At 38.5% G+C, this 15,183-nt stretch overlaps 1 protein-coding gene across 2 annotated transcripts in view; it reads right to left on the bottom strand.

Moving 5' to 3' along the window:
- Positions 1–2,397: 2,397 nt before the first annotated feature.
- LOC122105594 (PEST proteolytic signal containing nuclear protein) overlaps positions 2,398–15,183 on the bottom strand; it is a 17,799-nt gene continuing 5,013 nt past the window's right edge. The window contains exons 2-6 of one of the 2 annotated variants that reach the window (XM_042676896.1): positions 14,306–14,479; positions 14,068–14,230; positions 8,909–8,983; positions 6,668–6,723; positions 2,398–4,192 (exon numbers count right to left, since the gene is read on the bottom strand). In XM_042676896.1, the coding sequence (XP_042532830.1) occupies positions 4,066–4,192; positions 6,668–6,723; positions 8,909–8,983; positions 14,068–14,230; positions 14,306–14,472 (588 nt within the window). In that variant the 5' untranslated portion in view covers positions 14,473–14,479 and the 3' untranslated portion in view covers positions 2,398–4,065. Of the gene's footprint in view, positions 4,193–6,667; positions 6,724–8,908; positions 8,984–14,067; positions 14,283–14,305; positions 14,480–15,183 lie in introns of both variants that reach the window. The other variant, XM_042676897.1, reaches the window with a different exon arrangement.

The following is a 15,183-nucleotide window of genomic DNA, read 5'->3' as shown; positions in this document are numbered from 1 at the left end:
TTAAGTGATGAGATTAAAAAAAATTTTTTTTTGAAAATGTACTTGTTAGTATTAAGCTGTTTTTCCCTATTTTCTTAACCTTGCCCACAAGTTGCATAGTTCATTTTCCATAGTGTATACTGAATACTATGACTGCATCTGTTCCTTCTCCTCCCTTTCTTCACCCTCCCTAAAAAACCAAAAGCAGAACACGAATATGTTTTGCGTGTGTGTATATGTCTGCCAGTCATGGGAGCCTGAACTTTTCAGCTCAAGGCTAGTGCTCTACCACTTGAGCCACATTACCACTTTTGGCTTTTTGTTTATGTGGTGCTGAGGAATCAAACGCCGGGCCTTGTACATGCAAGGCAAGCACTCTACCACTGAGCCACCTTCCCAGCCCCCACCCCTTAAAAAAAATTGTGAAAGGGCTTTCTTAGGGTCTTGGGGGGGACAGTCCTGGGGCTTAAACTCAGTCTGGGTGCTGTCCCTGAGCTTTTGTGCTCAAGTCTAGCTCTTTACACCGCTTTAGCTAGTTTCACTTTGTGTGTGTGTGTGTGTTTGTAATTGGAGATGAGTCTCATGGACTTTCCTGAGGTGACTTTGAACCATAATCCTCAGATCTCAACCTCCAGACTAAGGATAATAGGCATGAGCCAGCTGATGCCTATTATCTTTTCATTTTATTTTTCAGTTTGTTGGTTTATAGACCATACAAAAATCATTTGACTTACAATAACCAATTAATAGTTCAATGAATATGCTGCACATAAAGTGTTCCTGAATAGTACTGGGAGAAAATCCAAAGATTTAGGATAAAAGAGCTGTACACTTGTCCTGTAGTGATGGTTCATGCATATAATTTTCCTACTTAGCCGTGAATGGATAGATTACCGTTCATGAGACTCCGTATCAACTAATAAAGTTGAGTGCAGTGTGTAAAGCTGAGCATGGATCATAGTTCCAGGCCAGTGCCACTTCTGGCTTTCTGGTGGTTAATTGGAGATGAGTCTCATGGACTTTCCTGTCTGCACTGGCTTTGAACCGCCATCCTCAGATCTCAGCCTCTTGAGTAATTAGCCACCAGTACCGTTTCTATGTCTTAACTCCCTCAGCCCTAAGGTAATTTCTTCCTCTAGTTGATAGTCTACTACTCCCCTCTCCCCTTAGGGCTCTCATGTCCTTTCCCTCTCCGTTAAAGCAGAAAGCACCTTCAACATTCCTGATGAAAGCATGTAATAGGAATTATTTTTCTTTTGCCAGTCCTGGGGCTTGAATTCAGGGCCTGGGCACTGTCCCTGAACTTCTTCTGCTCAAGGCTAGAGCTCTACCACTTGAGCCACAGCACCACTTCCGGCTTGCTCTGCTTACGTGGTGCTGAGGAATTGAACCCAGAGCCTCATGCATGCAAGGCAAGACTCTACCACTGAGCCACCTTCCCAGCCCAATAAAATGATTTTTAAGGATGATAGTATACTAGAATTTTCTACAGAAATAATTTACTATGGGTACTTTGGTTACACTGGGTTATTTTTTCCTTTTTCAACGTGGCTATTAGAAAAGTTGAAATTGTGTTATTAGTCAAATATTTTTATAGGACCACATTAGTTTAGAACCTGAAGACGTAGGTTCAAATTTTGACCTCACTTTGCCTTTGACACAGGGAAGCTGCTCCATCCCTCAATTTTTTTCATCTTTAAAGCAAAAACAGTAACCACTATATAATAGTAAAGAAAATACATTAAAGCCAGGTGCTGGTGGCTCATTCTTGTAATCCTACCTGCTTAGGAAGTTGAGATCTGGGGATCACAGTTCAAAGCCAGCCAGGGCCAGAAAGGCTGTGAGACTCTTACCTCCAATTAACAACCAGAAAACTGGGAAGTGGCACTGTGGTTCAAAGTGGTAGAGCGCTAGCCTTGAGCAAAACTGCTTAGGGGCAGTGCCAGGCCATGAGTTCAAACCCCATGAGTGACAGAAAAAAAACAAAAAAAAAACCACCATTCAGTAGCAATGAAGATTAAATACTTTGGAATGAGTATTTAACAAGAAATGTGTAAACCCACAATAAGATAATTTTAGAACACTCCTGAAAGACACAAAAGCAAAGAACTCTTGGTTATTATCAGGACCAGGCATGGTGGCTCACAGCTATAATTTGTTACTCAGAGGGGAGAGACCAAAAGGACCACAGTTAGAAATTACTGAAGCAACCTCCAATAACAAGCTTGGAATGCTAGACTATGGTAGGCCAATTCTGGTAGGCAGAAAACCAAATGACCCTACCAAAAAATAAAGCAAAAAGAGTGTGTGGCTCAAGTGTCTTCCTATCTGGCGTGAGACCTGAGTTCAAACACAACAGACAAAAACCAAACCCAACCAGCAAGCAATAATTAAGTAGAACAGAAAATCTGAACACTATTGAGTTTGACAAAATTTATTGGTATTTTAGTAAAGACATTCATTTCAGTCATTTCTCTCTCCTCATCTTGACCTTAGGTTAATATTTCATTTGGGGTCAAGCAAAGAATACGCAGGAGAGGGATGTTATTTTAACAAACAGTAAAATGGACAAAAATGGATAGTCTGCCTACACAAAAGTAAGTAAAATTTATTTATCTTGATATAATTAAATCATGGAAGAACCAATAGTGCTATATACATTTCCACTGTTTGACTTGGGGCTTATTCTAAACTTAAATGTGAGAGGGTTGGGCATATCCACAGGCTGCTTCTCGGGAGTTACTTCCTACTAAAAAAGCCCAGTAAGTAATCACCACCGACGTATCTTCTGAAGCTGCCTCCAAATTTAACATTGCAGTTTTTAGGAAATCGTTAGACCATGTTTCTTTTGTTTGTGACTATGCATTTAAAGATGTTTAACGGTCACCTTAAAAAAAATCCCATATACAATACAAAAATACAAAACAAACAACCCTACAGTACACAATTCTAACAGAGTATATGTGGTGAGAGATCATAAAATGTGTTCGCAGATGCACTTTCTATTTTCACTAAATAAAATGTGCTTTTGAGGCCACGGGTCAGTATAAATACACTGAAACCATGTAATTATGCAAATAAGAAATCCTGTATTGAGTTCAATTCAGATTGAATGTAACTAGTTAGTCACTTAAAGGCTTAGACAAAGTTACAGAGAGTTTGTCTTCTTGTTTTCTATCCTCATACAGTGCTTAAACTTATTTTTGGTATTTAAATCTTTTAGAAAATAAAAACCAGCCAAACATTTGAGCAGTATGTACATTTCAGTTTTTGGTGGTGGTCTGTATTTTAAAAGAAACAGCTTCCTTATGATTTGCCTCAAGCTCAAGTTTTGTTGGAAATGCTTACAGGAACTAGGAACAAAAGCTAAACAGAAACACATTCAAAATACTGATTTACTTTGGTAGCATATGGTTGTTTGAAGACTGATGTAGACAAGATACATTAAAGTGGGCTAAAGCAAATGCTCAATACTTCACATATTTTTTTTTTAATTTAAAGATGTAAGCAACTGTATCCACTGATAGCAATGCAATACCTAGATACGATGACTTGAAACAAAATGCCCATAAAGAAAAAATGGTGTTTTAATTTTATCTAAATTTACTTTCTGTCAATAGTCCAGTAACATTTTCCTCTCAGTACTACTCCCTCTCTCTATAAGGCTGTACCTAGGAGCCAGACAGTTTAGGTAATGAGGGAGTTAAGTTAGGAGAGTAACTATTTGCAGTTTTAAATAGACAATAACTTTTACTTCCCTCTTAATGTGCTAATAGTTGGTTCTAAAAAAATATGTAATTCTTAAAAAGGTACCATTTCTGATTTCTTTATTATCTGTAGCCTTTGGAAATTAATCACATGAAACTACAAAATTAGCAAATGTCTTGAAATCTGTATATAAAACATAAATTACCTCTAATTTCAAACTCTCATTTATTAGTGTACCACTCAATCTTAAAAAAAAAAAGAAAAGAAAAAAAAGAAAAAAAGGTGGCTCCAAAGATAGTCTTATACCATTCTTTAAAAAAGGAAACTGTTCCTTTTAACTTTACACCCACCCCATGCCCCAATTTCAAAACACATCATTTAATTGTCTTGGTCATGGACATTTCCCAGATGAGATTTTATATTTCGTTCCCATAGCTTCTGGTTATCAGAAAACCCATGCTTTCCTTTATTGAAGGAGTTTGGTCCAGCTGATGTTGGTGTATCCCTGTGTTAAAAAAGGAATGGGTTAACATTTTACATTCATGAATATGCATTAGTTTAGCATCTACAAACTAACAAGCTAAACCCCAGGAGTCTCTACAGAGATTTAAAATATCTTTTCCACAGATACAGTTCAAACTGGATACAGTTCCAGTCTACCAGGGCTTATTTAAGTAGAAGTCAGAGCGAATCCTTTTCTTTTTTTTTTGCAAGCTGAGAATTCCAGGGCCTCATGTGCTATTCTACTGGTCAGTAGACAAGTTCTTTAAGATTGAGCTAGACCCCCATCCAAGTGTGTTTTAACAAAAATTTAAGATAATTCTGAGGCAAAGCAACAATTACAGTTTGCAAAATCATGGCCCAAGAGCTAGGGGTATTGCTCAGTTGTAGAGCCCTTGCCTAATACATACGAGGCCCAGAATTACAGAAAACAAAATCTGTTACAAAATACTTAGGTAACTGAAACTTTTTAGCTGGGTTTATAAAATCACCTTGGCAGCTTACCATCAATATTTATAAATAAACAGGAAAAATATGAAAATATTACCATGTATATAAAAGTACTGGGTTTAAACTGAGTATCAATATCAGATCTATTTCTTACTTTAGGTCCTGATATCAAAGGATGACAGCAGGCCAATGGGACAATTTCCATTTGAATCACAGATTCCAAGTCTAAAGGCTAAAGCTAATATATAGGCTTAGAAATGATCTGGTGGCTCACACCTATAATCCTTGCTAACTCAGGAGGCTGAGGTCTGAGAATTGCAATGCAAAGCCAACTTGAGATAAGAAAGCTGGTGAGACTCTTATCTCCAATTAACTACCAAGAAACCTAGAAGAGGAGCTATGACTCAATTAGTAGAGAATGCAAGCCTTGAGCAAAAAAGCCCAGGAACAGCGTCCAGTTGCCCTAGTTCAATCCCGAGGACTGGTATGCACGCATGCGTGCATAAACACTAACATTTAGAACTTACGTTGCTCTTTGGAGGGTCATATGTGGTAGAAATGAGAACACAAAGTGTTGAGGTAAAGTTGAGCTATTTTTTGTTGGTCATAGGGCTTGAACTCAGGGCCTGGGCGCTGTCTCTGTGCTCTTCAGCTCAAGGCAAGCGCTCTACTTCTTGATACACAGTGCCACTCCCGGTTTTCTAGTAGTTTATTGGAGATCAGAGTCTCAGACACTTTTCTGCCCAGGCTGGCTTTGAACCATGATCCTTCAGATCTCAGCCTCCTGAGTAGCTAGGATTACAAGCGTGAGTCACCTGTACCTGGCTGCAAGTTGTGCTTTCTTAACTAGCTTCGAGGCTATCCATTTATGCACACGGACAGAAAATCAAGCATGGCAACTTATAAAAAAAAATGCCATTTATATGACAACAGTAACAATGAAGGAAAATTGAAAATATTCTTTAGTACTAGACACTTAAGATCAAGAGGAAACAGTAGGAAAGTCATTACAAGTGAAAGCAAGTAAAAGCCACTTTTCTGTTACACAAGGAAAAAATGTAAATTTCAATTTAAAATCAAGAACATATCTCATACCTATGTCTTATTTGAAAAAACACAGGTTATATCCAATATGAGATAGCTTTAAGTTGTTATGTTCTTAAGATACTCACTCATTTTCTTCCACTAGGATAGAAAAAAAGTTCACTGATAGCTCACTCACATATGATGGCACACTATTATTTTCTTCTTCACCAGTGGTCCAGTTCTTACGTGTGTGTGTGTGTGTGTGTGTGTGTGTGTGTGTGTGTGTGTGTGTGTGTGTGTGTGTGTGTGTGTGTGTGTGTGTGTGTGTGTGTGTGTGTGTGTGTGTGTGTGTGTGTGTGTGTGCTCGCGGGTCTTGGTGCTTAAACTAAAGGACTGGGTACTGTCCCTGAGCTTTTTTGCTCAAGGCTAGTTCCCTACTACTACATGAACCACAGCTCCTCTTCTGTCTTTTTGCTGGTTAATTGTACATAAACATGTCTCACAGACTTTCCTGACTGGGCTGGCTTTGGGAAACTTGATCCTTGAAAAGCAATCTCCTGAATATCCAGGATTACAGGTGTTAGCCACCAGAACCTGGCCTTCTCATCTTTTTTTTTTGGTCGGTCGTGGGGCTTGAACTCTGGGCTTGGGCGCTGTCCCTCAGCTTCTTAAAAGCTGAAGGCGAGCGCTCTAACGCTTGGGCCAAAGTGCCACTTCTGGCTTTCTAGTGGTTTATTGGAGATAAGAGTCTCATGGACTTTCCTGCCTGGGCTGGCTTTGAACCGTGATCCTCAGATCTCAGCCTCCTGAGTAGCTAGGATTACAGGCGTGAGCCACCGGTGCCTAGCAGGGCCTTCTCATCTTTAAGATCCTAATTAACTATGTAGACCACAGAAAATTAAAAAAAAAAATTGTTTAGCTCAAAGAGCCTGAACACTAATAAAAATATGTAAGTTATCCTTGTTCTAAATTAATCTCAAATATTTATGAAAAATTAAAATACCTTCCAATATTCTTCATCCTCATCTTTGCTTCTGGAGGCATTTCCTCTGGCTCACTCTGAAGAAGAAAATAAAGAAACTGAAAAAAAATGTACTCAAACCTATTAAATTCACAGGGGAGATGGAAAGAATGACAGTAGGTAGAGGTACAGTTGGATAGAAGGAATATGTAATGTTCTTCACATAGTAATACAATAGTAGTTGGCAAAAATTAACTGCATATTTAAAAATAGCTAGTAAAGAAAACTTAAAATGTCCTAAGGAAAGTACAAATGCTTGAGATGATGGATGCCAATTCAATCTTACCTGATCACCAGACATTGTATACAAATATTAACATGTCACACTGTACTATAAATAAATACAATTAAGCATCAATTACACTTTTTTTAAACCTCATATTCTCAGACTACAGATGTGCCTCAAGTGGCATAGCACTTACCTAGCAACACCCAATTCTGCCACACTCACACCCATACCCACACCCACACAATTCTCATGTTCTAATGAACACAGTGCTATAATCCCAGCACTGAGGAAGCTAAAACAAAGAACATAGGGGGACCTGGTCTCAAAAGCAAATAGAAGGACTTTTAAGTCTTCCAATGTCGCTATATCTAGAGACTGGTCTCTATTCCTTTTGTGAATGTCCACAGTTCTTCACTTCCTCAGGTAGTTTTGATTTTTACCTTCTATTTTATACTTAAATCTGACTTACCATGCTCAGTTCCTATAGAAACATGTCTATCTTATAATGTTAGGGTGCCTAGTATAAAGAGTGCTTTCAAATGGACAGAATGGACAGAATTGTGTACAACACCTGTTTAAGAATGGTGAGGCCCTGAGTTTCATCCACAGCACTGCCAATGCAGTGATAGCCACACTAATTCTTTCCCTCTTGATGTAGACAACCATATTTATTCTTTCCCAATTATTCTACAAAACGCTTCAGTCAAGTCAAATGCTACTACTACCTACTTGCCACTTGTGACTTATGTGTTAGCTTACAAAAGTAGACCTTGGAGGATTCAAATTCTGCCTTGTTTTAGTATCTAACTTTAATTACTACTCTTTTGTTCTTCTCAAATCACTCTTTCAGGGGTTGGTTTTCATCTGAAGGTATAATCCTTATTTGCCTTTGGGAAACACTCAGGCAACACCTTAATATGTAATTGTTATACCACAGGTTCACATCCTAAGTGACAGGTTCTGAAGTTGAAGCCTAATACAAATATCAGGGTCAAAGCTGTGTGCTGGTGGCTCACACCTATAAATAATCCTGGCTGTTCAGGAGACTGAAAGCTGAGGATCATGGCTCAAAGCCATCTGGGGCAGGAAAGTCTGTGAGATTCTAATCTCCAATTAATCACCAGAAAACTGGAAGTGGTACTGTGGCTCAAAGTGGTTGAGTACTAGCCTTCAGCAATAAAGCTCAGGGATAGCGCTCAGGCCCAGAGTTCAAGCCCTATGTCTGACCAAAAATAAATAAATAAATAAATAAATCATGGTCAAACTTTTACCTGAGAAATTCAATTGGCTGCTTGTTAGTGTGGTAAGTAGGTGCACTGAGAGAGACATGAAGAACTGGGGTTAACAGGGCAGTAGGTAAGCACCTCTCGCTCACTCTGGAATGTGTTTTTTGAAGCATTAAGTTCAAGCAGAATTACCTCCTCTTACATATAGGATACCAGCCATCTATAGCTGCCTTTTGTAACTGGAAAGCATTATGTATCATTGAAAACCTCACTAAAAAAATTCTTCAGAGTACCAGTAATAATTTTTTCATGCTTTTTTAAAACTGCTAATCACAATAAGCACATGTCAACTTAGTTCTTTATCTTCTTGCCGAAAAGCAGTATTTTAAATAAACCTACAACAAAGTAAATAACAAAACAATCACAATCAGGGCTGGGAACGTGGCTCAGTGGTAAGAATGCTTGCCTTCCATGCATGAGGCCCTAGGTTTGATTCCTCAGCATCACATAAACAGAAACAGCTGGAAGTGGCACTGTGGGTCAAGTGGTAGAGCGCGAGCCTTGAGCTGAGGGACAGCGCAGCACCCAGGCCCCGAGTTCAGGCCCAACGATTGACAAAAAATCAAACAAAAAATCATCCAATTTTTATAGGTGTTGCCAAGAAGTTCGTTAAAGAAGTTCCACTAATATCATAAACACAAACTACACCTTGCCATTAACTCTTTCTTAAGGACTTGTTAAAGTGAAATAAGATGGGTATTAACTTACATCTTCATCTTCATTAAAAGCTGCTGCTACTGAAAGGGTTTTTGGAGCAAGAGTTGGAACAGTTTCCTTGGGCTTCTGAAGAAGTAACATATTAAACAAAATACAACATAAGTAACATTTGTACAAGCTTGCTTAATAATATAATTGATGTTAAAAGCCTTAATTTTATTTACATACACACACACACACACACACACACACACACACACACGGTAAGGAACTAAGTGCTTTGGACAAATCCATTTTCTCTCTGAAAATGCTCCTAATTTATATCTACTTGTTTCCTTTTTGTAAAAAGAAATCATTACTATGGATCTATAATTTAACTAAGAGATACTTGGTTTTAGAGAAAATGACTATAATCCTCTCCCATACTAACATTAAAATTTAGAATTACTTTGAAAACAAAAAGGCACCATTAGTCTATCTTTCTTTACTAGTTACCCCAGTTGATCTTTAAACAAGCTTTATCTATTTCATCTCTTTGTACAACCATAATTGTTCTTACTATCACACTTAGCCTACATTATATTGTATTTTGGCTCTATCCTCAACATTTAGCTGAAATTCTTGATATGGTCACCAACAACGAGAGGGTTGTACTTGGTTTTTGTCATGGCTCCTTTCTGAAAATAGCCCTCTTTAGCTTTTAGGACACTGTTCTGTCTCCCTTTTCTGTTGCTTCTCATTCACAATACAGACACCCAGGACTATAATGTTAGTGACCTTTCTTTCTCTAGTCAATTTATTCATTTTGAAGGGTGTGTTTGTGTGTGTGTATGTGTTGTGTATGTGTGTGCTGTTCCTGAGACTTGAACTTGGCCTGGGCACTGTCCTAAGCTTCTTTGCTCAAGGCTGGTGCTCTACCACTTGAGCCCAGTCTACTTGGCTTTTCGGTGGTTAATTGTAGATAAGACTCTAGCAGACTTTCCTGCCTGGATTGGCTTTGTATCATGATTGTCTGACCTCAGCCTCCTGTAGCTTGGATTAAAGGTGTGAGCCATCTGTGTTTTCAACAAGTTCTCTGGTTACCTCAAACAAGCTGTCATTTGTCTACTGGACAGCCCCCTTAAGAGTCCCCATGGGTACTCTATCATGCATAAATAATCAAGCCAGAAAACTTTTCCTTGAACTTTTAAGATCTACTGATCAGATCTATACTGAATAAATTAACTCTCCTCCTTTTATTGTATATTACAAAGCTAAAGCTCCTAGTATTACTTGACTGGACTACTGCTATGGACACCATTCCCAGCGCTGAGGGTACTGACCTGGAGTATGAACCTGTTTGCCTGCCATGCTTGTCAAACATGCTTGAGTGCTTATCTGGCAAATAAACATGAGGCTTTGGTTCAATTCCCAGAGAAGGTGGGAGGAGGAGGAGTGATGCTGTTAAGATGCAAATGTACTTAAATTTCCAGATCCACTACAATGATTCCAAGGCTTCCTTAACACCTAATTTTTTTTTTAACTTACATCTTTTTTTTTCTTTTCTTTTTTAGGTCCGGTTGTGGGGCCTGAACTCTGGGCCTGGGCGCTGTCCCTCAGCTCTTCAGCTCAAGGCTAGCACTCTACCACTTGAGTCACAGCGCCACTTCCGGCTTTTTTCTTTTTGCTTATGTTGTGCTGAGGAATCGAACCCAGGGCCTCGAGCATGCAAGGCAAGCGCTCTACCACTGAGCCACCTTCCCAGCCCCTAACTTACATATTTTAATGGATACTAGCAGAGGAAGGACAGGAGGCTTTCTAAGAAAGGCTGAATGAGGAAGAATATGGCTTAAGTAGTTTATCTGCATGTATGAAAATAGAACAATGAAAGCTGGGCACCGGTGGCTCACGCCTGTAATCCTAGCTACTCAGGAGGCTGAGATCTGGGGATTGTGGTTCAAAGCCAGCCTGGGCAGGAACCTCCCTGAGACTTATCTCCAATAAACAACTAGAAAACCGGAAGTGGCGCTGTGGCTCAAGTGGTAGAGCACTTGCCTTGAGCTGAAGAGCACAGGGACAGTGCCCAGGCCCAGAGTTCGAGCACCATGATGGACAAAATAAAAGGCGGAGGGAAAGGAATAAAGAATGGGAGGAGGGAGTAAATGGATCAGGCCATATTGCAGGCATGTATGGAAATATGAGAACAAAAACCCATTTTACAACCACTGTGTGCTAATAAAATTTCTTGTATATTTCTTGAATAATAAAACACATTATTCCTAAAGAAAAAAAATTATATTATGTAATATGGTCTTATGACCTCAAATCTAAACTTTGTTTGAAACTCCTTGCAGTTATATGAAATGTTTTTTGTTCCTACCTCTAGTAATATCTAACAGTATCAGTTCACCAATAAAATCTTTTGACCTAGGGCTGGGAAGGTGGCTCAATGGTAAAGTGCTTGCCTTGCATGCATGAGGCCCTGGGTTCTATTACTCAGCACCACATAAGCAGAAAAAGCTGGAAGTGGTGCTGTGGCTCGAGGGGTAGAGTACTAGCCTTCAGCTGAAGAGCTGAGGGACAGCACCCAGGCCCAGAGTTCAGGCTCCACAACTGACAAAAAAGAAAAAAAAAAATCTTTTGACCTGTTAAAACAGATATCTCTCTCTCTTTCTCTCATTCCCTCTTCCTCCCTACTTCTCTCTTTTTAAAGGAATAAAAAAATGTTAATTTGAGCCAGGTGAAATGGCTCATACCTAGCTACTCAGGAACTGAGATCTGAGAATCAAACCAGGCAAGGAAGTCTGGGAAACTCTTATTTACAATAAATTACCACCACCACCCCCCCCCCCAAAAAAAGGTAGAGAAGTAGACTTCTGCCTCTGGAGGCAGAGCACTAGTCTTGAGCAAAGAAATGGAGGGACCGGGCCCAGGCACTAAGTTCAAGCTCCAAGATTGGCATGACGGTGCACGCATGCGCGTGTACACACACGTACACACACACACACACACACACACACACACACACACACACACACACACACACACACACACAAATATTAACTTGGACAGCATGAATAATGACTTAAAAAATACCCTTTTCTCTTTTAAAGCTGTCAAGTATCTAATGTTATAGATACAATATAAGACACAGATAAAAATTGGTTGATACATGTATTTCACATCGTATAACCAATAATACTTTCAACTATCTTTTTCATATCCTACACTTCAAGAAGATTAAAGTTTACTTCGTAAAAACAGACTTTTGTTTTCTAGACTTAGGAAGTTTTACCTTCCGCTTCAAATGATCAGTAATCAATGTCAACAATTCAGAAAAAGTAGTGATTTGGATTCAAGGACAAGTTTCTATGCAGGAAGATCATTATCAAGGGGATTAGACCAGAGAGTATACATTTATTATGTTATCAAAAAATTAAATATTTATGCTAGTCTATACAATTATATATACATATATATAAATAACAGCATTATATAAAGTATCAGCTGACTTATACTTTCAATACAAAAATTTAAGTCAGAATACAGAAACACAGGAAAATATTATTATAATACAAGTGCAATGTTTTTTGTTCAATCTAATCCCTTTTTTTAGTTTTTTGTACCAGTATAGGAGCTTAAACTCTGGGACAAAGTACTATCTCTTAAAATTTTCAATTAAGGTTACTGCTCATCACTTGAGTCAGCTCTACTTCCAGCTTTTTGCTGGATATCTGAAGATAATAATCTTACTATTCCCAGCCTGATTTTGAACCACAATCCTCAGATTTCAGCCTCCTGAGTAGCTAAAATTACAGACATGAGCCATCCACTCCTGGTCTAAATCTTACACAACACACATGAATAAACAACTCAAAAGCAATTTTAGGGCTTTTCTAATAAACTATAATCATTTCCCGATGCCAATAATAAAAAATTATCAAGTATTTTTTAAATAAAGTATGTTTGGTATTATGTCAAATTGTCACAATGTAGGTTAGAAACAAATATCCACAACTTCATAAACTTTAACAGTATTTCAGATACTTCGAGAAGCTCTATGGTTAATAAGCATCAATGAATATACTAAAGTTGAATACTTTCAAAGGTTTCACTGTTATATGGCTCATGGTAAATATACCATAAAACAAGAAATCCAAGTTAACTTAAAGCCAGGCACTGGTGGCCACACCTGTAATCCTAGCTACTACAGGAGGCTGAGATCTAGGATTGCAGTTGCAAGCCAGCCCAGGAAAGTAAAGTTCAGGAGACTGTGATCTCCAATTAACCACTAAAAAGCCAGAAGTAGAGATGTGACTCAAATGATAGAGTGCTAGCCTTGAGATAAAAGCTCAGTGACAGGGGCTGGGAAGGTGGCTCAGTGGTAGAGCGCTTGCCTTGCATGCATGAGGCCCTGGGTTCGATTCCTCAGCACCACATAAGCGAAAAGAAAAAAAAAAAAAGCTGGAAGTGGCGCTGTGGCTCAAGTGGTAGAGTGCTAGCCTTGAGCTGAAGAGCTCAGGGACAGTGCCCAGGCCCAGAGTTCAGGCCCCACGACCGGACCCAAAAAAAAAAAAAAAAAGCTCAGTGACAGCATTCAGCCCCAGACCAGCACACAAACACAAAATAAGTTCACAGAGCTGGGCGCTGGGGGCTCATTCCTAGCTACTTGCCAGGGCTGTGATGGGAAGTGAATGGTTCAATCCTCCTGCCCCTCCAATGTTCATAGTACTCAATTTTCATTTGTAGTTCTAAAATCAGGAATCTCTTTATCATGTAATATATTCCAATACTGATCTTTTAAGTTATAAACAACCATTTTCTGGAGATATTGTTATCATTTTGTGTGTGGTGGTAGTTATATATTCTTAATATTATTGATAGCGAGATTAAATACAAATTATTTCACAAAATAATTTTGAGATTCTGCTTGAGAAAAATTGTTACTTTATAAATCACATATTCTGGGCTGGGAAGTTGGCTCAGTGGTAGAGCGCTTGCCTTGCATTGATTCTAATATTCTAAATCTTTTTCCTTAAACAGCTTTACTGATATAATTCTTGTAGATCTTCCCTAAACCAGATGATCACTTCTTAAATAATTACATGTAAATTTCTACATTAAAGAACAAGCAACCTAACTTTTTATACTTTTTTTACTATAACCTAGCAAAACTCAATTTCCAAAGCAAATATTGCATTATAAACGTCATACATAAAATAACAACTCACAGTTGATCCAAGTTTGATAGATATGGCTGATGCTTTCTTTGTCGTCTGACTACCTATGGCAAATCCAAACTTGGAGATCTTTGTAGGTTTTGTTGGGAGGTCTGCAGCTTCTTCTTCAGCTGATCGCTTCTCAGCGCTGCGACTGGAACTTTCCCCTCCATTACTGGAAGAAACAGTCTTAGTTTTCACAGGTTTTTCTGCTTCTTCTTCAGGTCCTGGTGAAGTCGAAACAACTTACCAAGATGAGCTATTTTTACTGAGCAGATTGATGGGAGCAGCAACCTCAAAAAGCATCGTTATAAGGAAGATACCTCTGCAGTTGTCACCTACTGACCCAACAGTCTCTTCCACTGTTAGAGTATATAGCAGGAACTGAGATTGTGTGGCAGTAGAAGAGGTTCCCATGAATTAACTAGCATAAAATACAGAGCAATTTAAATTATAAACACAGAGTTCACAAAAAGTAAGACCCTTCAACCAAACGTTCTTATAAGTTGACAATCTCGTTATTTGTGGCATTTCACTTTTTAGAAATCAAGATTATGTAAACTATATTCTACAAAGTAGTGTGTGAACAATCATGTGGCAAGTAATACATTCTGCTAAATACCTAATATTCTCAATAATGTAGTACTAGTTATGTAAAACTCCTAGCAATGAACAGAATCATTATCACCCAAACTATAGTGTTAATATTTTCTCAAGTAATGTGTCCCTCTCGTACATACAACCTAAAGGATCGGGTAAGGAGAGCAATACGTCTCAGTAACTTTGCTTGCATTTGCATTAAGTCAGTGGAGAGGTCATATTCTGAATGTGTCTATAATATTAAAACTAAGAACACGCTGGTTGGTAAGACAGAACACTGGCTAAGCATTAGTAATTTTATTTTCTTTCCTTAATTGTCTAAGTCATCCTAAAGAAAATATTCTATTACAACAGTTTACTTTTGTTTTCCTTTCCCTTCTTTTTTTTCCCCTAAGGTCTGAGACTGGGACTCAAACTTGTTACCTGCTGCTATTGCTTACTGGCTAGTGCTCTACCAACTGAGTCACACCTCTAACCCCAAGAGTTTACTTTTGAAGAGAAGGTACTCAATGGGATGACCCTAAGAAT

This window comes from Dipodomys spectabilis, unplaced genomic scaffold (assembly GCF_019054845.1).
Source record: "Dipodomys spectabilis isolate Male_0828 unplaced genomic scaffold, ASM1905484v1 ptg000032l, whole genome shotgun sequence".
Taxonomy (NCBI): domain Eukaryota; kingdom Metazoa; phylum Chordata; class Mammalia; order Rodentia; family Heteromyidae; genus Dipodomys; species Dipodomys spectabilis.
The sequence above is the reverse complement of the archived record's forward strand: the minus strand, read 5'-3'. Positions and strand labels throughout refer to the sequence as shown.